This window comes from Vanellus vanellus (genome assembly GCF_965231255.1).
Source record: "Vanellus vanellus genome assembly, chromosome: 3".
Taxonomy (NCBI): Eukaryota; Metazoa; Chordata; class Aves; order Charadriiformes; family Charadriidae; genus Vanellus; species Vanellus vanellus.
This window is the reverse complement of record NC_138907.1, coordinates 918,625-943,666: the sequence shown is the minus strand read 5'-3', so window position 1 is coordinate 943,666 and position 25,042 is coordinate 918,625. Positions and strand designations below refer to the sequence as shown.

The window sequence follows — 25,042 nt, the reverse complement described above, 5'->3', positions numbered from 1 at the left end:
CGGTCCTATTTACCCGTGGTGATGCCTTCTCATAAGGGAAGCAGAAGCCTCTGTGTGTGGGGGGGGGGGTGTGTGTGTATGTGGGGATGTTGTGCGTGTCAAATTTGTTTTTTTTAAGGCTCAGCATTGTCTGTCCCAGCTGCTTTGTTCTGCTGAAGCTCCATCTGCAGCCATGCCACTAAACTTGTTTTTCGCTGCTGCTCCCTACCATTTGTGTTGTGATTTCTGCTTGTACCGTATCAAAAGCTGTACCTCTCTCAGTCTGTAGCGTTGTGCACCTGCAGCGTTTGCCGTTCAGGTAACTGAAGCTTCCAGCACAGCTGCCTAGTCTGTGGGCGGTAAATGTGTGAGCAAGGAGAAGAGTTAGGCTATTCAAACGCAATTAGGAGCTCGCTGCTAAAAATCCTAGAAGGACTCTCTAGCCGTGGAACTTGGCTCCTGTTTAGTGCAGAAGCCCGTTCACAAATTACTGATATGAATTGGTTGTGACTATAGAGGATCTCTACTAATCAGCTGGAGGCCACCCCCGGGATATTTCTCCTTGTGTGCGCAGGTTCTAGTTAGGTGGTGTTATGTTCTTCTGGCTGTTAAACCGCTCGTTCAGTTTACCCGATAGTGGAAAATGCAGCTCCTTCCCAACTGCATCTTCAGTTTCTCACTTGGACGTGACTCGCAGAAGACTTAATTGCGTTTTAGAAACTTCAAGCATGTTTGGGGGTTGGTTGGTTTGTTTTGTGGGTTTGTTTCGTTTGGGTTTTTTTGTTGTTGTTGTTGGGGTTGGACTCTTTTTACATTCATGGTAACATGTTTTCTCCCCTGTGGGTGACTCTTAAATTTTATTATTTTTTTTTTTTCCCCCCCTCCTGGTCAGGCCCATTAATACTGTAATATTTGAGAGCGGATTGTAGTGACATCTAACATTTTGTTCTATTTGTACTTCACGCTGAGGTCAAGCAAACAAACAAAGCAATCATTATGGTTTAGCATTCTTTTTTAACGAGCACATTAAAATCGACTCAGATCAGCTGTGAAGAGAAGGGAGAAACGTGGAACTCTGAGTAGCACTGTCTTTTTGAACCAATTTATGGAAAAATAATAGACTAAAGGGATATGTGAGGACTGTGGTAGGAAATAAATGGCACCGTGTTGTTGACGGAAAGGGTTTTGGCAGAGGGCTTGTTGTGACTGTTTCTGTGGCTTAGAAAGGAATTTCCTACAGACTGGACTAACCATTAAAAAAATGTTTCTACTTTTAGGAGTTCAAGACATACAGTGGAGTCTTCCCGGGGAGGATGTCGTCTTTGACAATGAAAGCCCGATGTCTGGACAAAAGAGGAAGTTTCTTTAAGGTAAATGGGATATTTATACAGAATATAAAGCCCACGGTGTTACGTGAAACGAGTGCTGCAGAATGTGCCATACCGCCTGCGCTATGGAGCAAGCCTTCTCTGTAAAATGGGAAGCGCTTCATTGAGCATCGCTTTCTACAGGTGGTATTTGTGGTTAGATTACGACCCAGTTATTTCGTGTGTATGTTGTTTTCCTGTACTCTGAATAGAGTATTTGGCATAAAACAGCTTGTGGCTTTCTTTGCGGCTAATGCTGAGAACGTAAGCTTTATTATGCATAGGCATAAAATTATTAGAGCTTTCATGAGCTGGATTTGCGTAGCTTAAAGTTGTGGTAGAGGTTTATGACTTCCCCTATCAGATTGAAAATCTGTTTCATTTCGTTGCCTATTTTGAGAGAAAATGGCGGGAATTCCTTGTTTGTGTGTAATCTGAACACTCAAAAAAATACTGTATTTGTGTTCTCAATGTTTATTTCAGTCCTTTTTGTGTTTTGGTGTTTTTGCTTTGTTTGTGGGTTTGGTTTGGTTGGGTTTTTTTTTTAAAGCCTAAGTGCTGCTCGTTTGAAACGAACGAGAAGCGGGTGCTTAGCTCACTGCCGGACTCTCAGAAATGCAGCCAGGCAGATGTCCGTGTCTTCGGGCGCCCACATACTTTAAAGGAGTCTAGTGCTTCCTCCCTTAAGCTGCTCGGTCCCGCTTCCTGGTGATACAGGCACTGAGAGCTAGGAGTTCTGTTCTGGCCTATAGAACGAAAACAGAAATCATTCCCATTTAGTGTTTCTGCGTTCTGGCGGCAGTTTTGAGATGTCATGTGGCGTACAGCACATTCCAGCGAGAAATATGTTTCGGGTGAGAGCCCTTCTGCCTCCCCCTGAGTTCCATCCCATCCCGGGACGGAGCGGATGCGTGGCAGTGGGCCAGGAAGGCAGCGTGCGCTCTCCTGGCGCCCCTGGGAAGCACCTGGGAGTACAGCCACGGGTGGAGGTCTCTCCGGGCTTGAGGTGGTGCTCTCGGTGGGGCTGCAGGGAGGTAGAGCCCTCTGTTGAAGCACCTTCAGATACTCCCTGGAATTCTTTAGAAATGCATTTTCCCTAGGCACGAATGTCTGATTTTTGTCCTGCTCATCTCATTACAGCTGGAAAATGGAACCTTGAGAACTGCACGGGAAAGGATGTGCTTCAGATTGGCTGCCTGCTGTCGTTAGGTTCTGTACGTTTTCTGTGATCATCTTCACTTCTACATAGTTATAAATCACTTCTGTCTCTGGAAGCTTCTGTCAAGGATTAAACTCGATTACTTAATTTTGCTTTTTCACAGTATTTCCTGCAGAGCTAACTTGCGTGATCGCCCCCAGATTTTCACAGTAGTAGCTTAGCTCAGGTGGCAACAATCGCACTGCAAAAGTACGCATGGGTCACCAAGTCCTCTCTTCTGCCTCCTGCTGTACGGGAGGTCTGTTAAGGCTTTTGGGGCTGCCATGAGCTTACTGCTTTCTAGGGGAACGTGTGAACGTGCTTTGGTCTTTTCATATGAAGGCTTTATGCGCTGGAGAGACTTTGGAGAACTATCATCTTGCAGGTTGGCATCATAAAAAGCAGAGGTACAGTATGGTTTTCAAAAGACAACTGAATGCCATTAACTGCATTTTACTTATGTGTAATGGAGGAGGTCTGGAGGCAGTGCTGAAGTTAATTATAGAAAAGGCTGCGATTAACACTTTCTTCCAGAAAAGGGGATTAGTTGATCTGAAATGTAGTTAACAAAGCCTTTATGTGCACTGTGTGAGCACAGCTGCGAACACCGTGTACTTCTAGAGAGCAGGACAAGGAGAACAGGGTCCAGGCAGTGCCACTGTATTGAAAGTATGCTGACCTATCAAACTGCGGTGGCCTACCACTGGCCAGGAAGATACGTGTATTTTTCTGGTGTGAGGAACAGAGTAAACTGTCACATAGACCATCTTGGGATCAGGGTTAAATACAACAGAACTGAGCTTATTTGTTCTGCACTAGGATTTTGCTGTTTATATAATGCCAGGGTAGTGGCTGTCTTGCTGGGCAGGGCTTTGCTCTAAGGAGCAATCCAAATTTACAGGTGCTTCTTAGCACTGAACTTACCTTGACTGCTTCCCTTAGAATATTCCTTGCCCGCTGTAGCTCCTTCCAGTGAAAGATGCTAATGCTTGCTCCCATCTCAGTTTATATTAAGAGAAAAACATACTGCTTTTCTTCTTCTAGTAGTGCAGCAAATGTGATTGACCAGCCCAAGCTCTAAGCGGCGGCAAGCAGCTGCCACTTAACTGACTGCTCCCAGCTCCCGCCTCCTCTGCTCCTGTCGCACCGCGCTCTCCTTGCGGGTCCTGTGCCACACATTTTGGGTGCTGCTGTTTCCACTCCCTCCGTTCCTCGGGGCCAGAAATGCCATTCTGCTGTTGCCTGAATCTGACCCTAGTGCTTGGGGGGGGTTGTTCTAGCCGATGATAAATACATTCGTGATGGGTTACAGGCAAAGGGGACCCGAGCAGTTGGTGGTTGGTGCCTGTAGCACACGGAGAGCTATACTGACCGCTGATCCACTGTGCACAACCAGTTTCTATATCAGCAGCTTAATAGTACTGTTGTAGCAACGCACATACACATTGAAGTGTTTGTTTCACGTGTTGCATGTTTTCTTTATCTTAAGGCAATCTTACCAGACCAGTCTTCAGAAGCCAGATGGTCAGTGCTGCAGCGACGGCGTATTTTCCTCTTTGGCTCGCCCAGAGCTTCATGTGGTCAGCAATAAACAGGGTCTTCTGGGGACAGGAACCTCTGCTCAGTTTTGCAACACGCTTTTGTTATGTCTTGTATCTCCTAAGCACAAACATCAACCTTGTTTGATGGCAGCCCACAGCCATATAGGGAGAACGGGCATATTTTCAAATCATAGCAGGAAACTGTCTCACTTCTGAGAAATATTTCTAGGTTCTCTCTTGCACATGTGCTGAAGGAATCCTGGTGTCAGTGGGACTGTCAGCAAGTGCCCACGTAATTTTCTGCAGTCCTTTGGTATCTCCTTGTGTAAGTAATTCTTGTGTGGAAAATAGATGCTGGGATAGCTATTCTGTGTGCTTCCCGGTCAGGATTTCATGGTTATAGTCTCTCAAAAAAGATTAGGAATGCGGTATGCCTGAGCCGTTTCAAGACACCGGACTCTCAAGGGCATAAGAAATATTGTCAATTAAGAAACTAAGGTTGTCCTGTTTTCCTAAGGACAGCCTGGCAGGGGAGTGGCCTGAAGAATAGCGTGAATAAAAAAAAAAAAAAAAAGCCTCAAAGCTACCTTTTCAGACTTCTCGCCGTCCCTGGGAAGTTGTGCTGTTGGACCACTGCTCTGAACCTACATGGTCGAGCTGGAAACTGCAGGCAGTCGGTGTGTGCAGCCCGTGCGTAGGGTACCTGGTGTGTGTGCGCACTCGTGTGTACAGTGAAACGAGCTGCTCTTTCTTTCCCTCGCCCACACTTGTAAAACTGTGGCAAGTTACGTTTGCTGCAGCTGGATGGGTGAGCAGAGAAAACACTTGGCACGTGGCGTTTTTTCAGTTTACATTATTTTAATTTGCCTTGGCTGTCTGTGCTTAGGAGACCTATAATTGAGATGAAGCCTTTATCTATGCCGCCCTGCGCTTCAGAATGCTCTCCCAGGTACACAGACCCTGTAGCGTACTTCTGCATAGGGCTCTCACGTTGTGCTTGTTACTTTACAGTTGCCCGAGAAACCTGTAGTGTGCTGGCATGCAGTTTCTCAGGGCACTTAAATCCTCGTAAAGAGTATCTTGCTGTTCTCAGCAACGTTTATGAGAAAACTCATTGACAGATATCAGTGGGAAATTTCAACTTTACTTTCTTTCTGGTTATTAAGTAGTTCCCATCGCCGTAGCTTCTAACCATCTCTTTGTTTTTCCACGTTCATTCTTTTGACTGTTAGTGCGCCAGGAAAAGAGTATTGTCCCCATTTTACAAAGAATGAAGGTCTGTAGTTTTATAGGCTAAATTCTCTTGTAGCCTTTATACCTTGCAGTTGATGAAGGCTCAAAGCCAGCAAGTAGTAAAAATGAAGCAAAGGGGGAGTTAGGCTTGGGTAGTTCTGGGGCTGAATAGCTTGCCAGTGGTTACAGAGGGAGCCTGTGGTAAAGCAAGGAACTGAGTGTATGTCTCTGACAAACATCCTTTTTACTGAACTATCCTCCTTTTCATCAAAATGTCCCAACCTTCGTTGAACTGGCATCGGTGGTTTTGCACCCCTAAAGCTTTTCTGCCCCAAAATCAAACATCAGGTAAAACTTTGCTGCTTACTGATGAATAAGACGCTGAATAATGTTGTTGGTCTTGAGAATTCATAGCTCACTGTGCAAAACAACCAGAAATTGCAGCCGCCTATCAAAATGTTTAATTGCATGCAGACATTTGGACAAGTCCAGAAATAGCATTCCCAGTTTGGCTCGCCTCTGGCGCTTCGCCACCTCGTCACACAGGCTGCTTTTTGAGGGTTGCTGCGGTCTGCTTATCAAAACAGGAAGGAAAAGATGTGGTGCCAAAGAGGATGCAGGTCTCCAGAAAGGATGAAAAATGAGATGCTGGTAGGAAGGGGGGGGTGGGGGGTGGTAAGTGCTGAGGCTCACTTGTCCACTCTGATACTGATCCCTGCTGTCTTCAGCCCGTGTTCCCTTGCCAGATTACAGGCACCGATCTTGCCTTTTCCTCTTTAGCGGTTGTAAATCTCAGGGCTTAGAAAGATTCCGCAGCGGTCACCTTGGCTGGCTCTTTCAATGCGCTCTTAGTAAGACAGCAATTTCGTTTAATTCTCTGAACAAGCTTATTTACGTTTCAACACCAAACCCTGGCATTCAGTTGCCATGCAGTGATGGGTGAGTGATTTTTCTAAAAATGTCCCGAAACAGACGTCAAGTCAAAGCCACCTGCCTTCCTCTTGGGACCGGGAAACTCTTTGAGTTGAATGCGTAAGGAGACCTGTAGCCGTGCTGGGCTTCTGAGAGGGGCTTTGGTCTTCGTCTGGTCCTGGGCATGTCCTTTCCATGGTGCACGGCGGAGATGCGTGTGTGGACAGAGCAGCTTCAGGAAGGTGACTGTAGCTCCTTGGGAGCGTGTTGCTTCTAGTGAACACGCTTGCTCTGATTTTTTTGATGCTTATATGACATCCTGGAAGATGTAAACCGTAGAAATGGAATATGTGTTCTGGTGAGAGAGCGCTGGGGAGCCAAGACGAGTTACGTTTGTGGTCTCTCTGTAGGAATTACATTGTCACCCCTGCCAGCTTCTCAAAGCTGAGATCCGTCTCGTTGGACAATAAGCATAGCGTGATACGTTGTGAAAGGAAACCTTGTGGTTTAAGATGTTTGTGTTCCAGTATTTTGTTCACAGACTTTAGGAATGTAAACAGTTAGTACATGGGTATTTGTGGCAGCCTAATGTTTAGGATACGTTTGGTTAGGGAATACTGTACTGGGCTGCTTGGTGAATTCATGCTGTCTGAGTCATAATTGTTATTTGGGTTTACAGTGCCTGCATTGTCGTTTCTTTTGAACTTACAGAGCAATGCTTTATCAGAAATAAACTCTAAAGGAAAAACACTGGACACAAATAGGGCTATTTATCATGTTATATAAGGTCTCCTTTTAATTTTGGGGTTTTTTTTACTGTTAAGTAGTTCGCCACCTGAGAAGACATCATACTTTCAAATACATTTATTTCTTTTTATGTAAACCTCTTCTTTCTGTAGCATAGCAGGGTAATATCTATTTCATAGTCCTAAATAATCTGTGACAGATTTCTTCAGATTACTTTTTAAGTCTTGGGGCTCATATATGTTGTTTTACACTAACAGGGGCCTCTGACAAATATATCCATCCGCTTCAGTTGTATTTCCCTTCGGAAACTGCCTCTTATGGTCAAGTCTGAATCGATGGGTGAGTTTTCCCCTTAGTTTCAGCAAAACAGGATCGGCACTCTTTGCGAATAGAGAAATCTGTTTGAATTGAAATATTCTGAGCCTTCCGCTAAGAAGAAGGCGGACTTCTGCCGCTGCTTGTTTTCTCAGAGTGGGATCTAATAATAGTACACACCCGGGGTCCTTCCTGCGTTTTGTGGAAACGTATTATTAACAGCTCACCTTGTAGAGCGCTAATCATGCGAGCATCACATACGCTGTACAGTGACCAGAAGTTTAATTGATCCTGAATACTTCAGAAATGATGTCATAAAACCATGAGTACACCTTATTTGATAGAAAATAATTTGTCAGGTGCTGTTGTAACAGTATGTGTCATCAGTGAATCGCAAGAATGCCCAAATGATGCAACTCCAAAAGACTCCTTTTTTTTTTTTTTTAAATCAGGAGAAGAGTAACTTTTTTTTATGTGAAAAAGAATTTAAGGAAAATTAGTTGCCATTTGCAGAAAATACTGGCAATTTATATTAAAAAAAAAAAAAAGAGTTTTATTCCTTAAAGATAACTGGTTTAGTTCAGGTGTGGTACCTGCTGGTAGCTGACGAGGCACAGTTTGGTTGCGGAGCGTGTCCTGTTCTGAGGGACGGTGTAGGTGAGGTTTGGGTTGGATGCTCTGCACTCAACCCAGTTTCCTTGTCCAGAGGTACTCGCTTCTCACAGACTAAGGGAAGACTGCCTTGTGTCATGGAGGATACGTAGTATAGCGGAGACATTTTGCCTGTAGAAGAGAATGTACATATAAGACTGCTTGACACGTGCCGTTTAGTTAAAGTTCTCTTTAGAAAAAGAAAAAATAAAATCGCTAAACACAGTAAAACTCCTCTCAGGAAAGGCAGTTCTGACCAGTTCTCTTCAAGGCAGACATACACGTTAAAAAGCATTAAGATTACAATGTCTTCAAGATAATACTATTCTGCAGCGCTTGCCTTCTGCTATTCTGATTTAAAGTATTTATAAGCTAAAGCCTGTTTTAAAGTATTTGTTTTCAAGAACTTTAATAAGCAAGTACTTTCCGCAGACAAAGATGTAAAAGGCGGTTGTGTTAAAGAGGCTGAAAGTGGCAGCTCTACCTGTACAGAAATAACTACGAATAACTTCCAAAGATGAATCGGATATTGGAAAGCATTAGAAAACGTGCTGCCACGGTTAGCTTGTAGGCATGCAGAAACAGAAGAATTAACCAAGGACCTGCGGTGTAGGAAGGTTATATATACAGCATTGAAATTCTTTCACATTGTAGATCCGTTTCGTCTTCCAGGGTCAAACTGGTATATGAAATAATAGTGTGAAGCCTGGAGCATCAGCTCCAATTTTTGAGCATGTTACTGTGCTGTCAGCACAAGTTGGATTAGAATTCCTTGCTGTAGTGACCAGAGATTTTGTGTTCTGGGAAGGAGTTGTTTTGTGAATTTGGGGGGGGGGGGGGGGGGGGGTTGGGGGTTGGTTTGGTTTTTTTTTGTGTTTTTCTGTTTTTTTTTTTTTTTTTTTTTTTTTTTTTTTCCCCAACCCTGGTTGAGGCCAGTTCAGTCAGTTAACAGCCAGGCAGCAACACAGCAAGGCAGGTGTTGAGGCAGCGGCTGAAAGCCCATGGATGCTTCTGTGGAGACCTCCTCCTATCGTATACTTTTCAGGTAAAGATGCTGAAAAACTCTGCTGTTGTGGGAACTGTTGGCCTGTGGGCCACTTCACCTCTGTAGATGTCCGAGAGCAGTCCCTGTGCCCAGCAGCTGGCTCACGGGGGAGCCGCAGCTTAGCTTTCGTGCAGTTACCGGTGCAGGGGGTTTTGTAGGGAAAGAACTCAGGGCTGTGGTGGTCACCTTGTGATTCCAAAGCAGCTGCTAATGAAACAGAGGGTTGCTCTGCTTCGCTTGCCCTTTCTCCTTCTGACTTTGAAGCAGAAGCATGTGCTTCCCGTGCTGCTTCTGGCCATACCTGGTGCCTCCATACCTCCGACCAGCTGCCAAGATCTCCCCCTTACCATCCTTTACAGGATGAATCCACTTGCTGCCGCTGCCTCGGTGGGGTGGGGTGGTGCGGTCAGCGCCCGGCTGGCGCCCCCTGCCCGGCCTGCATCTCGCCCCCCTGCCTCCCCTCGAGCCCGGGGCTGGGGAGAGCCAACACCGCGTGCGCTTGGAGAGTCGGGTGGAGCATCGAGTCGCCCTCCCCTTACTGCTCAGCAGCTTGTCTGCGTGGATAGCGGATTTCTTCGAAGAAGCCAGGAGTTGGTCTCATTCAGCTGCCAGAGAGACTACGAGGGCTTCACCCGGGAAGCCTGCTGTTCGCAGGCTAATAGGGAAGGTGGGAACCTCGTGCCCGTGGGGCTGGGAGAAGAAGGATATTGCCTTAAGTTAAGTCTGTCTACTTCTTAATCTCAAAGTTCCGTTTCCTTGCACTGAAGCAAATTAAAACTTGTGAGTCTTGTGTTTGCGTACTTGAAGACGGGGCTAGGTCGAAACACGTCGCTCCTGAATGGATGACAGAAAATATAGGGCAGGGAGGTGGTGAGGGGTACGCAAGATGGATGTAGGTAAAGGTGTAAAAAGGCAAACAGGAGACTCTACTGAGCAATTATGAGCTCTCTTAAGGAGCTGAAATGCTTCAGCAGAACCAGAAGGGCTAAGAAGGCTCTGAAAGCCGTGGAGAGATAGTAAGACTTGCATCAGCAGTCTGTACCTTATTTAGCAGTAACAACTTGTATGGTTATGTTTGACTACCTCATTGCACCTAGCAAACCTGGTAACGAATGAAGACTGGTGAAATTTGGCAGGTACTTAAAAGTGAGTATTTCTGGCTTCTGTTCTGACATTGGAACATCTTTTCTGTTAAAGAAAGCCCCTTGGCTCTGTGTTCCACCGTGAAGCGCCTTCAATTATGAAATATGGTTTTAATCCAGGAAGAGGAAATACTAATTTAAGTAACTGATAAGGTGTTGTTATTAAATCTGGAATGGATTTTGTTCATCAAAGGTGTGCTGTGTTTTTACCATATAGTTGTCACACTCCTTATTTAAAAATGGCAAATCATGTATGTCCTTCTGAACAGTATATTCCTTTCTGAACATGTATTTACTGACTTAAATATAAAAACCATAGAAACTTATGAGTTTTAACTTGTCTTTTGAACATCTTGGTACAAATAACAAGAAATCCATTGTGTCAATATTTTAGAATACCATTAGTTATTTAGAACTAACTTCATGAAGGCACATTCATGTTTGAAACTAACTGAATAGTTTGAGTGCTTATTGTAGCTAGGACTGTAATTGATTGCTCATCAGACTTAGGCCTAATGGAGCTGATCCTTCCACTTCTGCTGCTTAGTCACATCTTCGAAGAGAAATGCAATTTTTCTGTCTTTTTACACTTGTAGTCAGCTTCTCCGTTTTGGATTTGTTGACTATAGAACTGAATTAGTGGCACGCGCTCTCCCTACAGGTACAGAAGGATTACTGTACAGAAATGCTGTTTAAAAGATCGACTAAGTACATCAGCTGTTGTTTGCGTTTGTCGCCACAGACTTCCTATAGATCAATTGTTTTATTTTTCTTTAAAACCTGAACAGCAATCCACGGGATTAAAAAAAAAATATTTCCTTTTCATTCTTGTATTGGTTAACTTGAAATCTTGGCATGGTTTGTCATAATGTTATTTTAAAAAGAAAAATATTTGATTGGAATATTCTGGGAGTTGCTTCTTAGACCGTCAAGTGCACGTGCCCACCGTGAATACGGCGCACGACGGATGTGCAGCTTTTTATTCCCTGGGGAGGCTGGTAGTTGTTTTCTCCATTAGTAAGTGTCAGCCCAAAAGCCTGTTTCCTGCTGTTGAGTAGAGATGTCTGGAAGACCCGAGCGGTCTGAATTCCAGAGGTGTTCTGTCGGATTGCAGAGTTTTGAGTGGGTGATCCAGTTATTGGCTAGTTTGGGATGCCTAAACCGTGGCATAGGTCTTTCTGTTCCAAGGTCAGCACAAGCAGCCCCAAAGCCGGGGCTGTTTGCTGGGGTGGCTGAGCAACAGGCTATGATTTCCCGTGGGAGCTGATGGCAGCTAGGGACTTGCCGAAAGGGGCGGATGTGCTCCTGGCTTGGTGCTGTCCTCTGCTTCCTCCTGTCTGCTCCGCAACTTGTGCGACCCCCTCAGAGATTAGGTTCAGGTCATTAAGCCGGCAGAAACTAACCGAGATACAAAGTGAAAAAGCCTTCCAATCCTTTAGCGAGCTGAAGCAGGGTTAGATGAACGGCCAAGCCAGCCCATAACCAGCTGCCCATAACCGCCGTCAGACGCACGTGAGGACACAACGGCTCTCCAGTGAGGCTCATCCGGCAGCAGTGGCACATGGATTTCTCCCTGTGCAAAACCAACGCGGGGACTGGATTCGTCCCTTATGCAAAAGGCAGAATGAATTTACCTGTGCCTGGGAGGGCACTCGGTGCCCTCTTTTTCGGAGGGGATGTTTCGTGGGGGTGCCGAGTGCGGCAGCGAGGTGTGAGGATGCTCTATCAGGATGACGACGTGGGTTCCTCCTGCTGCTCTGTCTCGTGGTCAGGAAGGCATTGCTCACGTCTCGCCGCCGTGACTCAGGGGGTGTTTGGGAGTCAGCAGGTGGAAGATCTTTGTAAACTGCAATGCTGGTGGTACAGTATGGCAGCTCTGACCTCGGCAGAAAGAAGCCTATGGTATGAGTGTAGCGTGTGGTAATTCATTCCCGCTTAAGTTATACTTCATGGAGTTGGTCTGTTGTAAGCAGGAGACTGAAACTTCTTTTGAATTGATCCAAATAATGCTGCACAGCGAAACGAGGGTGTGAATTTCAGAGGTAGAGGAAAACTTCCAATAAAACAGTATGGGGAAACGCTGCCTGCGGTTCTTCGAAAGCACCGCTGTACGGAGCGACCTAACGCTAGTGGGACTCGGGGTCGTGTCTCGTGGGTGACAACGAAGGCTGTTCTAATTTGGGCTGGAGAGCTGTTCTTACTTCATCTGCCAGGGCTTTTGTTTGCTTGCTTTGAGGTGTGTGGGTGGTGGTAGAGGAGATGGTGTTGCTGCAAACCTTTTCCATTGGGCTTCACCCCAGGCAGGAGAGAGGGAACGCTGCCGAGGTTTGTATGCTGTCGCGGTGCGGTGTGTCAAGCAAACGTGATGCAGTTGCTGCAAAGGATGTCCAAGCCAGCATGTCTTGCAAATGTCATAGTTGGTTTCTGCTCAACAAAACGTTTCCCAGACATCTGGCTAGCAAATGCCGTGTTTCTCAGGATGCAGCTCTAGTGCTAATCTTGCCCACTTTGAAATGAGTTCTTGCCTTTGTGTCCAAAATTAGCATTGTGTTCCACCTGAGCTGGTGTTACAAGGCAGCTCTCTTCTAATTGAGTTGTTCTGTTCAAGTGTAGTCCCGAGACCTAATGTGGAAAGCAGTCACCCATTTGCTTCTTGCTTTGGTACTTTTCATCCACCAAAATACCGTACTGCTGGCTTAGTGTCCCTTCTGAAATAACTCTTGCAGATGGAACTCTTCTAACTATATTTCTTTTTTTACTTTTTATTTGAGAAAGTAAACGCTACAAATGATCAAGTAATTTTGTTCTTTTAAGCTGTTATATAGTATGTTGAGCCTGCAGGTTTAATATATTTAAATAAAAAAGCTGGCCGACCTGGAAGGTTTTGTACTGGCACAAAACAGGAATTATTCTTCCTCCGAGAACGATTATGAGTGGCCCCAACCCTTACTTTTTCCTTTGCGAGGGGAAGTCCAAATAGGATGAATTTAAAAAAAAAAAAAAAGTTTGTAATCTCTGGTGACTAAGCTTGCCCGGGCTTTTTTTCCACGCCTCTTCCACTCACTTGACGTCATACTATTTTTGTCCCTTTCTAGCTCATTGACACAATTGCCTCAGAAATCGGAGAACTGAAACAGGAGATGGTACAGACAGATCTCACAGTGGAAGATGAATCTGCTGATTTGCGAAGGTGATTAAAATGTTTATTTTCATAGCTGCTGGAGGTGTCCCATGACAGGAATGTTTTCTTTGTGCTCTCTTGGGTGGCTCGTGCCCTAGCACTTCTCATCCTGCTAACATAAAGGCTGTAGATAATTTTGCTCTTGATTCAAGGAATTTGCCTTTGTGCAGGAGGAGTGCCTAGAGATTCGGTTGTTCTGTGTATTTGCCTTAATATCTTCTAAAAGCAACTGAACTTCACTTCTACTTCCACGTTACAAACCTTGGATACTGGTGAACGTCTGAAACAGGAAACTGCTCCCATTGTCTACGGCAATGAGCTTTGCTTTCACGCTGTAAAAACTAAAACTAAAAACGTCCATTACTTCAAGTGGCTCTGTGAAGATTCAGCATACAATAACATGGTTTATTTATTGTTCTCAGGTTAGGCAGTAAAATATTAACTGTTATGAGCTGATGCTTTTGTGGGTTAAGTTCACTTATACGTGGGTATCTTGCACATTAAAAAAAAGAAAAACAACCCAACGTTAAGTAGATGGGGGCATTTCCTTAACCGTAAAATGCCTTGAGATGCATATTACAGTGCAGATAAAAGTTCTGGCTTTTTAAAATGGATCACTCCACGTAGGTGTGGACTGTGGAAATTTGTAATGTTAAACTTGTCCCTTTAAGTGGGCATAGTGGGATCGCAGCGTTTTGGCTTTGCTATGGCTGTTGTGCTTGATTGGTAATGTCTGTTAAAATGACGTCTGGAGGATATTCAATATTTTAATCATTGTGTTAACAAGAGGACACATTTTTGTACTTATTGTTGAAATATTTGTTGCAAGAGGAAAGTAACCGATGCAGGCGTTCTCTTTTATCTGATTGCACAATCCGGGCCAGCTCTGGAGCTGGTGGGCTTTGTTCTTCAAGGCGGTGAGTTAATGAAGTGGATAATAGTACGTTAATTAGATTCACATCCATGTTTTTTTAGCTTTTTTTTCCTTCCAGAAATACTTTTGAAATATGCTAAAAATTACTACAATATACATTTAAATTATTCAAATAAAACATTGAGCAGCATCTTTGTTGCCTAAGTGGTAAAGAACATGAGACATCTGAACTAATTAAAGTCCTTGGCTATGCCCCTGGTTGCACGTTATTCAAGTTTTAAAGCTTTTGAAAGCGCAGTTCTTTCACAGGGACAGAAAGGATACTCTCTCCATTTTGGTGGATTCAGCTAATTAATTTCAATGATCATTAGCTAATTTTCAGTTAAGGGAATGCTTCTTGTAGCTTTGAATACACCACACGTGTGAAAGACTAAGATTTACTAGTTCTAAAATCTTGGTGGAAACAGTTAGCTGGAAACAGTCAATTAAATCTCCACATTTTACAGATCGGGGGGGGTGTACTAATTTTTTTTTCTTTTCTGGATTTTATTAACTTAATTTGTTAATTCTGAGTGCAAAATATATTTTGATTATTTAAGTAAAGCTAAACTGAAAAAGCGGATGATGCAATTTCCATGACTGCTTAACTGAATTCAGTCTCATATTGAAATAACAGCTATCCAATAAAAAAAAAATTCACTCTTTTCTGTCACTTTTCAGATGATAAATGTAAAATATGAAATGTAAATATATGAATTAAGGTCAATTTCTGTATGACTACATAATTCTGAACTGTGTGCTTCTACATAAGGAAGAAGTTGTATCAAAGTTGATATAAATGATATAATTAGTTGTGCACGCTATATCTCTTGTTTATATAGAACTACAGAGCGAGATTGCAGTAGTTTCAACTAAGGTTTTCCAGAGGTCTTGTTTAAACTAGACTCCCCGCCAGGATGTGTTTACTATCATAACTTCATTCCTTTGTAGTTAATTTAGAGCTTCGTAATTAACGTAGGTTGCTTTTATTATTGTGTGTTCTGCTGTTCAGAAGTTGGTATCTTGACGTGGGATTTGGATTTGCATCTAGAGCAATTTGAGCTAAAAGAAAAGTATGTTTTTCTTGCTTGTTTTTCACCTTGGCATATATCTGCACGCACCCATAGCCGTTTTAGAAAGGCAGCAGTGGTAAGAGCTCTCCGCTGTATCCAGAAAAATAAGTACGTGAAGCCGTGTGTCTGCAACACCGTGTGGTGTGGGGGTTTTGCTTCTTTGTTTCTGTTGGTTTTGTTTTGGGCTGGTTGGGGGGTTTCTTGTGGTTGTGCGGTGACTTTCAGATTTATAGTCCTCCCCCGGTTATATTTTGGGCTTGTCTCCCCGTTTTACTTCTGTGGCCCACGTAATACTGAGAATTATTCAAGTAACGGGGCCTGCAACTTTGGCCTGTAAGCATGCAAAAGCCAGGCAAAAAAAGAGGCTTGTAAAAATGTGTTTTAAGTGGGACGCTCACATCATCCATTCCACTATTCCTGTGTTTGATGCCTGGACTCTCCCAGCGGAGACGCACATCTCGGCGACGCAAATGGGTGGAGCGGTCAGAAAAGGGCATAAAAGGGATGGATTCCTGACTCGCACTGTACTGGTGGCCTTGGAAAGGGTAAGTGGAGAGCTGCTGCCTGCAATGGCAGCCCGGCCCCATGTAGGATCAGGGAGCACGTGTGATGTGGCTGGTGGCGACCAGAGGGTCTTTTCGGAGGCAGCCAGCCTCCCGCGAGAGCACCGGCACCCCCTGCGTGTCTGTTGTCTCTGTGAATGGTGGCGAGGGGGAAAAGCCTGCTGCTGTCCCTCCGTAGGGAAGGCTGTAAAGGCCCGGTCTTCCTGGAACGTTTGGTGCCGGGGAAATGATTCGGGGGTCATTCGGCAGCATCAGCTGCTGGTGGTGGCAGCTGCTGTGGCTTGTGCCCTTCCTGCTCTGTTACCACGGCTGAAACAAGGGCAGAACTTTGCTCCCGCCCTCCAGTTTTGCACGGGCCGGCCCTCCCCCCTGCGTCTTCTACGTTTTTCCACGGCAGTTATTAACTTAAGTTAGAGTCATCTGCGGTGTCGTGCACGGTGAGTTGCTTCTGTTACTGTTGGCAGGGAGGCAAGTGTCCAACAACCTTTTCCCCAGCGGTTTTGTCCTGTCCCTTCGGCTCTAACGGGCTGGAGAAGAAAGTGACAGTCCCGCTGCTGAGGAGTGGAGGTAACGCTCAGCAGAGGCTTGGGGCCCTCTCCCAGTGACGCTGGATGTGACTGTATAGCCTGGGCTGCTGTGGTTAAGGCCTGTGGGGTCGCAGGATTTACAGAAATCCAGGCTTTTGCAGCCGGTTAACTGTGGGGAGCCTTTGGTGGGACTGGAGCAAGGTTCAGACTCGCCTGCAATTTTAGAAAGATTCGCTTTGCCTGCCTGTGGCAGTTCTCTTTGTGACTGGGGAAGAAACAAGAGGAATATTTCCTGCTGCTGAGTAACAGTGGAGTGGGAGAACAGCGAATCCGGACACAGAGCTGAGTTCTGCGAACCTTTGCCCCGTGGCAGAGCTGGCAGCGAGGCTTGTTAAGTTGCGTTGCCGGGGAGATGCTGAGCATCCCACTGCCGGGGGCAAAGTGCAGACCTCTTCTCTCTCTCTCCCTCCCCCTGCTAACATGACCCTGGTGTGCAAGTACCCTAAAAACAGAGGCCGATCCAGGGGGAAAATGGAGTGAGGGAATGTGGGCGCGCTCAAGCGCGAGTTAGAGTCATTATCTTCATTACAGCGTCAAACCCGGTCTCTCGCTATGACCCTCCTCCTGGCTGGTGAGCGCATCTGGAATGATAAGCTAAACCCAGGGCTGCCCTTTCGTTTGGGCTGATAACCAGCCTTCTCCATAGCGTGGAGCAGGCTGAATCCCCCAAATGCTCAGGGTCGTCTAGGTCCTTCCTACAACTCCTCTCGCCCTCAGAAGGGTGGGTAAGCCCTTCCCGTAGGGGGGTGTGTGCATGTGTTTGTGTAAAGCCTACAGCAGCTGGCTTAGTTGAATTCAACACAGCAAACCCACAGGACGGCGTCGGTCATCCTGACAGGATGGGCCCACAAGCTGGGTACACCTTCCCTGTGTCTGTAATCCCAAAGAGAGAAAAAGTCCGTTCCTCAGGACAGTGTTTGTCAATGCAGGAGGTTGGCAGTAGTTTCAGAGAGCAGATCTGCTCCTTGTCCCAAGTCTCACAAAAAAAAAAAAAAGGGAGAAATGTTAGAAGTTTCGGTTTTACAAGGTTAGAGCAAGAGGCGTAGGTAGGATTTGAGAGACCGAAAGAAAATTGCTGTAGCAAGTGGGAGGGCAGGGGCGTTTGCTGTATAGGTACGTGATGGAGGTGTACGTTAGAGCCCGGTGGCTCTGAGGGCTGATCATCCTGGTTACAGGCTTCGACCTGTTCCTTGCCCTCTTACCGTGAGCTAAGGCGAATCGGGATATGCAGCACAGCATTGTTTATCTTGGCAGTTACCTCTGTTTACTTCCCACAGGCCTATGGGTTTTCTCAAACAAAGGCAACTTGCGCGAATCGCGTCTTTTCTTTAATTCATTGCGAGTTGCGTTGAAACTCCTCTCCCGCTGGCGAGGAACCAGTGTAGCACCCCTGCATTAAAGTAGACCATCTGTGGAGGTTGATTTGTGTTTCAGTTTTGAGTTTAATGTGACCTAGTCAGATTCTCTTTTCTTGGGAGTCACTGTATATAAAAAACAAACAAACAAACAAAACCAAACCAAACAAACAAAAAACCAAAACCACCCAAAAAACCAAAAAAGCAACACGAAATAACAACAACAACAAAAAAAGCAAAAACCAATCAAAACAACCGACCAACAAAAACAGACAAACAAAGAAACCCAAAGCCAGGAAAGAAGTTTAATTGTTGCATAATATGCAGCATATTTTGCCAGCATTTAGGTTACAGCAACTTCTTATTCTGTACACTTGAATTAATCAGATGATCGTGAGGAATTCAAATGGTTCTCCTTTCCACGCTATTGTTTCCAAAGAAGTTACACGCATATCCAAGTCCCAAATAAATTTACAGTCTAACTCCAAGACGTGACCAACATTGGGAACTCCCACGTGTCAGGGTTGTATGTTTAGTGTCTGGATCGTTAATTAAAATAATTTTAGGAATAAAAACCAAACTCGGGCTGTGATGCTCAGTAGCGCTAGACCACTGCAAATAGGCTGTCAAAACAGATCAGTGGACTTTGGACGGCATTTACCTCCTGGGTCTCGGGAGGTGGCTTCACATAAGTTGTACGTGGTTTGCCAGACGTGGGTTTTTTCCAAGCTACGCTCCTGCCAGAGTTCACTAGGTCTGATCTTTCTCTCTGCCTCTTTCTTTATTATTTGTGTTGTTTGTTTCTAGTTTACCTTGCTGCAGATTGCAGTAACGTACTAGTACCCACTTAGTTGAGGTACATTGGGGTCGTTTGAACCGGTAGTGTTTAGGAGTGGCAGAAAGTCTGATCACGACCAGATACTCATCATCTCTGGCTTATTTCTTGAGAGGGCAGAGGCAGCTGCAAGAAGGGGGGTGGGGGTGGTGTGTGTATTTAGGTCGGTGAGGTGTGGGCTCACACTCTGCATCCCTTCCCGGATGGCAGCGTGCGGGAGCGATTGTGCGTAGAAGTACCTGGAGGTTCCAAAAACCTGGCAGCGCCCTATTCAAGTGAATCTTCCAATTTATATCGCTTTGGCTGTGTTTGACTATTAATCCAGCCGTATGGAAGAGGAACATTGTGACCCAACGCGCATGTGCAAACTCTTACTAGCTTTAGGCGGTGTCACGGTCGCAAGCGGTGCCGGGCCTTATAGCTGATACCCCTAATGCACCTTTTTTCGCATGTGGCGTAACTTGCTTTTGTAGGCAAAAAAACCTTCCCCCCTCGGACGTGTTCCCTCTGCAACATGTTTGATTTCCACCTCTTGACCAAGGAATGGAAATAAGCTCTATCTATTTAAGCCCGCAGCCAGTGTCGGTGTCTAACTTGCGCTTTGCCACGGCTGTCTCTGGTTTGTAGTGTTGCGAAGTGGCTCGGGGGGCGAGTGGAAAGCGCGTGAACTTTCTGTTCTGGAGGTACAGCTCATTAAAGCACTTCTATGATTCACGATGGAGATTCGTACGTTGCAACACGAGGTTCTGCTGGGACCGCGATCGAAAGGGGCACCCAGGATTCCTGCTGGGGCGGTTTCAGAACTCTGTCATAACTGACGTCAGCGCTACTCCCCTTCTGCACGCAGCCTTTTTCTGTGCATGTAGTGCCCCGTGAAGGCACCTTGGCAGGTACTAACAGCCTTTGACACGTGGGGAGGGAAGACGGCTGGCATTTTAGATGCCTTGCAAATCTAAAAGGCATTGCCTCGTAAATAAGGGAACAGAAAGAGGACGAAAAGCGAGGCAGACGGGTGATCCAGCAGTGACAATAGATCCAGGTAATGAAAAGTTTGAAGGATTGTGCCTGTTCCTATCTGATCATGGAGGGAAAGTTCTCTGCCCCATCTACTTTCCTGTCTAGCCCTGTCCAGAAATGCTGCAAGTTGTTGACCAAAGCTAGAAAAAGCAGTTTGGTGGTTTGTTTAGTTGGTGGGTTTTGTTTTGGCGTGGTTTTTTTTTTTTTTTTTTGGGGGGGGGGGGGGGAGACTTTTATTGTTTATATATAAGTACTCAGTGCTCCTGTGCCTGCGAAGTCTCTACCTGCTTGCCCTGGGTACGGTAGCTGGCGTAATGAAGGTGGTAAATGCTGTTAATGATGCTTGCTGCCGGTCCGAAACACAAAGTTGAGAAGAGCTGTGAGAGAGTTTGCAGCGGGGAAACGCGGCTGTGTTGCCCTCTGCCGCTGAGGGCCTCTTCTGCCGTCAGAAAAGGTCTGTACGGGGAACGCAGCCTCTGTGCCTGGCATCTCAGTGCGGCGGATCTTGAGCTTGCAGGCGTTTGTGTGTGTGCTCAAATATCCTCATCGGGAGGCTGCTGCCAGAGCAACTGTTCTGTAGTGATTTGTAGCACTGGAAGAATCACAGGATGTACTTTTAGCTCAAAAAGGGGGAGTTTGAACCAGCAGCACACGTGCAATCATACTGGGTGTTCCGTACTGTATGAACGATGGCGAAGCTTTGCATAACAAAAGGAGTTCTCAAAGTGTTCTGTTTGTTTGGATTTTTTAATACGTAACAAGTATCTGCAGCCTCCGAGAACTGTACTTCATTACTGAATTTAGCAGTAACTTTAGCTGCCCTGCCCCAAACAAATTTTAGCTTTATACTACTTTGTGACATTCACACCTAGCTTAGCCTTTATTCCTCACGTATGAGTCGATCCGGAGCCAAAGGAATTAGGAGCATAAATGTACAATTCCTTACTTGCTTCTGATCCTGGGAAGCGGACTAAAATGTGAAGTAAGGACCTTTCATGGCAAAATGGCAAAAATGTAAATATTTAGGGTATGAACCTAAATATTTAGGGTATGATTTCTTAATGAAGCTGTGCCTTAGGGAGAGTTATTTGAGGGATTTAACCTTTTTTTTTCTTCCTTCTTTTTTTGTTTCTTCTTTTCTTTTCTTTCTTCTTTTCTTTTCTCCTGACAGAGGTCTCTGACCGCTCGTTAGCGGAGGGGAACAAAGATGGATACGCAGCTGCGAAGATGACAGGGCTGGTGGAGCAGAGACAGTAGTCTGGGGATAAGATGAAGTGATGCTTGTTTGTGGGCTTCTGTTGTGAAAGCAATCCCTACAGGCAAACAGAAAGTGCGTGTGTTCGGTGCAGTCATTACCAACAGGTAGTGGGTTGCTCCGTTGTCAGCCTACTGAACAGCTTTTTCTGGCAGGCAGGACAGAGCCAGATTTCTGTGGGTTTCGGCTTTCGCTATCTTATCTGGGAATAAAAATATCTGAATTGCGTAAATACCTTTGAAGAGAAGTTTTTCCAGATGTGAACGTAACAAAGAAGGAAGGCGAAACGTTCGGTCACTAATGTATGTATATACACCTGTAGATGAAGCGATTGCTGAATTTCAACAAGCTAACAGAAGAATCCTATGGCTTATCTTAAAGCTAGCTGTTAAATTGAAGACAAGTGAAAGAAAAAAAAATCTTATGGAAAAAGAGAATTTTTGTGTCTACTAATTATATGAATTCTCAGTAGGAGAAATAGCAGTCCAGGGTGCCAGCAGTGCCGTTAGCTTTGTGATAACTGTTTGCTGAACTGAGTCTTTATAGCAGGTTAGCACGTCTAAATTTTTTTTTTTTTTTTTTCCTTCAAAATTTTCACAGTCTAGTAAAGGACATGGATAATGTCTCTCCTGAGAAAAACGATGTGAAAAGCTGCCCTCGGGACTCTGGGTATGACAGCCTATCCAACAAGCTAAGTATATTGGACAAGCTCCTCCATACTCACCCTGTGTGGCTGCAGCTTGGTCTGAACGATGCGGAAGCCATGGAAATTCTGCAGGCCCAGCCTCCTGGGGTAAGAAGTTACACCTCAATTTATTTGATGCAAGTGTTAAACAACAAGAAAACCAAACCAAAGCCAACCAAACCAAAAACCCAAACCAACCGATATCCCACCCCCGTTTCTTCGGTGCTTTGGATAATCCGAGTGAGGGCTTCCTGAAGGCTGGGCAGCGGCATCAGTTGGAGTGTGACCCATTGCCTGGGCTGATACGTTGGGCGACTAGTTGGAGGTCCTTGGGAGCTGAAAACTAGAAACCAGACTGCTGCAATTACAGCTCCAAAGCTGGACCTTGCTCACCAGGGTTGTATGTAACAGACGTATTTCCCCCATAACGAGAAAGCAATATAAGTAGGAAGTGTCAGCATTTTACCCTTCCCTGGTGCCTGCACTGAAGTTGCTATGATGGAAACCAGGCCTTGTCTGCTTGGGGGAGGCTGATGGCATGTTTCCAACGCTGCCTCCATCATGGTGCAGAAAGACCGCGTGAATGGGCTGTGTTAAACTGGAGAACTCGGAGAAGGGCATAATGGATTTGGTGTCGTGTGTCTGTGTTATACAAGGATGAGATGCTTTTCTGAATGTTCTGCTGCCATTTTGCTCCACGTGATTGGACCTGATACAGTAATGACTGAGTAAAATTCTGAGATGTTTTGTGTATATCAGAGATCACGAAGTTGTTCTGTTTCCTTTTGTCTATAACCTGTCTCTATTAAGGCATGTGTGATGAAGCTAAAGCCGTGTCCTCTTGCCTTCTCCAAAACAGATATTTCTGGTTAGGAAATCTTCAAGGTTGCAGAAGAAAGTCATCTCTCTGCGTCTGCCCAGTGACTGTGGGTCCTGCCTGAAAGAATTTGCGGTAAAAGAAAGCACATACAGTAAGTTGTAGGTTACATTATTTTCAGCTATTTGTCACCCTGTGTGAGATAGGAGCGCTCTGCATTGGTGAAAGCCACAGCAGAAGATACCCAAAGTCACGCAAATAGTGTCACAGACTGTACAATGCTGCCTGCGGAGGGCTCCGAGTGGGTCAGGCATATCCTGGAGAAGGGAAGCTATACAGAACTGCTTAAGTCTGTGCTGGACACAACTGGAATATTTATTTTATGTACCTTGCTGATTCCAGTATTCATTGATTATTATGGGTAATTATCCTCTCCTGTCTGTTGTCAATGAAATGTCCTTGCGTTTCCTTGTACTCAAGGGACTGTTCTTGGATGCAACTGTCATGAGCTCTCCCTGTCTACAAATTTGGGTGCGGTATGTTTTTGGTTTTTTTAATGTAATAACTAGATGGATTTTAACCCGTTGGAACTGTTTCTGATGCGAGATCAACGATTTTTACTTTTTTAATTCCAACTATATTTGTTTCCTGTTTTCTAATAGAAATGAGCAAATGTTAGAGTGCCGGTCAGTTTCAAAATAATACGTCCCTTATCCCTTTAGAAGGAGGGTGTAAAAAACATCATAGAATCCCAGGTTGGAAGGGACCTCAAGGATCATCTGGTCCAACCCTCCTCGGCAAAAGCCCGGTCTAGACAAGATGGCCCAGCACCCTGGCCAGCTGAATCCGAAGTGTGTCCAATGACAGGGAATCCACCACCTTCCAGTTGGGATTATTCCAATGGCTGATTGTTCTCATGGGGAAAAATTTTCCTCTTGTGTCCAATCGGAATCTCCCCAGGAGTAACTTGTACCCAGTACTCCTCGTCTTTTCCATGGGACTCCTTGTAAAAAGGGAGTCTCCATCTTCTCTGTAGCCACCCTTTAAATACTGGAACGTGATGATAAGGTCTCCCCTGAGCCGCCTTTTCTCAAGGCTGAGCAAAGCCACTTCTCTCAGCCTTTCCTCCTACGGCAGGCTTCCCAGTCCTTTCATCATCTTGGTGGCCCTTCTCGGGACCCTCTCCAGCCTGTCCACATCTTTTTTGTATAGCAGGGACCCAAACTGAACACAGTGTTCCAGGTGTGGCCTGACAAGTGCTGAGTGGAGTGGGATAATGACTTCATTATCTCTGCTGGTGATGCCCCTGTTGAGGCAACCCAGCATCCTGGGTGCCTTGGAGAAATCTAGGTAGATGATGTCCACAGCTCACCCCATATCAACAGAGCAGGTTACTGTGTTGTAGAAGGCAATCAGGTTTGCAAGCCCAATTTGCCCTTGGTGCATCCATGCTGGCTTTTCCCAATCGCGTGCTTCATTTGACTTGTGGTAGCCCTCAGGAAGATTTATTCCGTAACTTTCCCAGGGACTGAAGTAAGACTGGTGGGCCTATAACTTCCTGGATCCTCTTTGAAGTCCTTCAGTTTAAAGCCTCCCTCACCACATCGGCCAGCCTGCTGCCAAAGATTCCCTTGCCCCTCAGACAGGTGGATCCCAGCCCTCCCTAGCAGGCTAGGACATTGAAGGCGTTGAAGAATGTCCCATTGTCATAAAAGCCTAAACCCTCGTGACAGCACCAGTCGTGAAGCCAGAAGTTGATTTGCATTATATGTCTATTTCTGGCTGTACCCTTTCCTCTAACTGATGGAAGAAAAGGCCACTTATGCACCAATACTTTTTGTTTCCACCCCCAGGGCTAGGTTTGAGATATAGGAGTGAAAAAAGGAAGCTGCAGCTAGTGAGTGTATGTGGTGCAGAAACTGCAAATGGAGCAAATGGTTCATTTTAATAAGAAAGTGAAAACTGGAGAAAGTCAGCAGCAATATCAGTTAAACACAGAGGGTCTGTAGTTAACTTCTATTTCTGTTAGTAAACTGAGATAACTTTAGTTGAGTTTTTTTCTTTTTACCTCTCCCTTCCCCGCCCCCAGCAACAACAAATGGATTCTGTGTGTCTGGTTTTGGTTGCAGTTGCAAACAAGGCATGGCGAAGAGAAGAGAAAGTTGTACATGACAAGCTGGTCTAAGGGTGATCTGAGGCTGTGTCGGTGGGCTTGTTATACTAATGAATTCCCTCTCTCCCATCTAGAAAATAAAATAATAATACATTGTCTTTCGCGAATAAAACTTTACCACAAGGGGGAAGTATCCGCTGATGTTTTTACTCACCGGTCATAGCTGAGGTTTTCATTGTAGTCGGGGATCCGAAGACTCATCCTCTCTTAGCCCGCCCCCAAATCACTTGCCTGCTTGCTGTCTGCGTTGTTAGCACGTCTCTTAAAGCAATCCCTTTTTCCAGGCACATAAAAGACCAGATTGACCTGTCCTTTTGTGTAGGCGTTGAATAAAAGATCAGCACCTGACTGAAGCTTTCCTCTGGTTCACGTGCAGACTTTAGAGTCAGTAGCACTGGAACCTGGTGCGGGGGAGCTGCCCTTCCAGCGCGGAGTACTGACGAAATTACACCGTCGCT

The 25,042-nt window shown here is 45.4% G+C and overlaps 1 protein-coding gene across 2 annotated transcripts in view; it reads left to right on the top strand.

The window, feature by feature from the left end:
* Window positions 1-25,042, top strand: part of RIN2 (Ras and Rab interactor 2) — a 67,564-nt gene that overhangs the window by 16,578 nt on the left and 25,944 nt on the right. The window contains exons 2-5 of one of the 2 annotated variants that reach the window (XM_082480185.1): window positions 1,257-1,349; window positions 13,226-13,320; window positions 21,510-21,702; window positions 22,454-22,565. In XM_082480185.1, the coding sequence (XP_082336311.1) occupies window positions 1,257-1,349; window positions 13,226-13,320; window positions 21,510-21,702; window positions 22,454-22,565 (493 nt within the window). Of the gene's footprint in view, window positions 1-1,256; window positions 1,350-13,225; window positions 13,321-21,509; window positions 21,703-22,453; window positions 22,566-25,042 lie in introns of those variants that run through there. The other variant, XM_082480184.1, reaches the window with a different exon arrangement.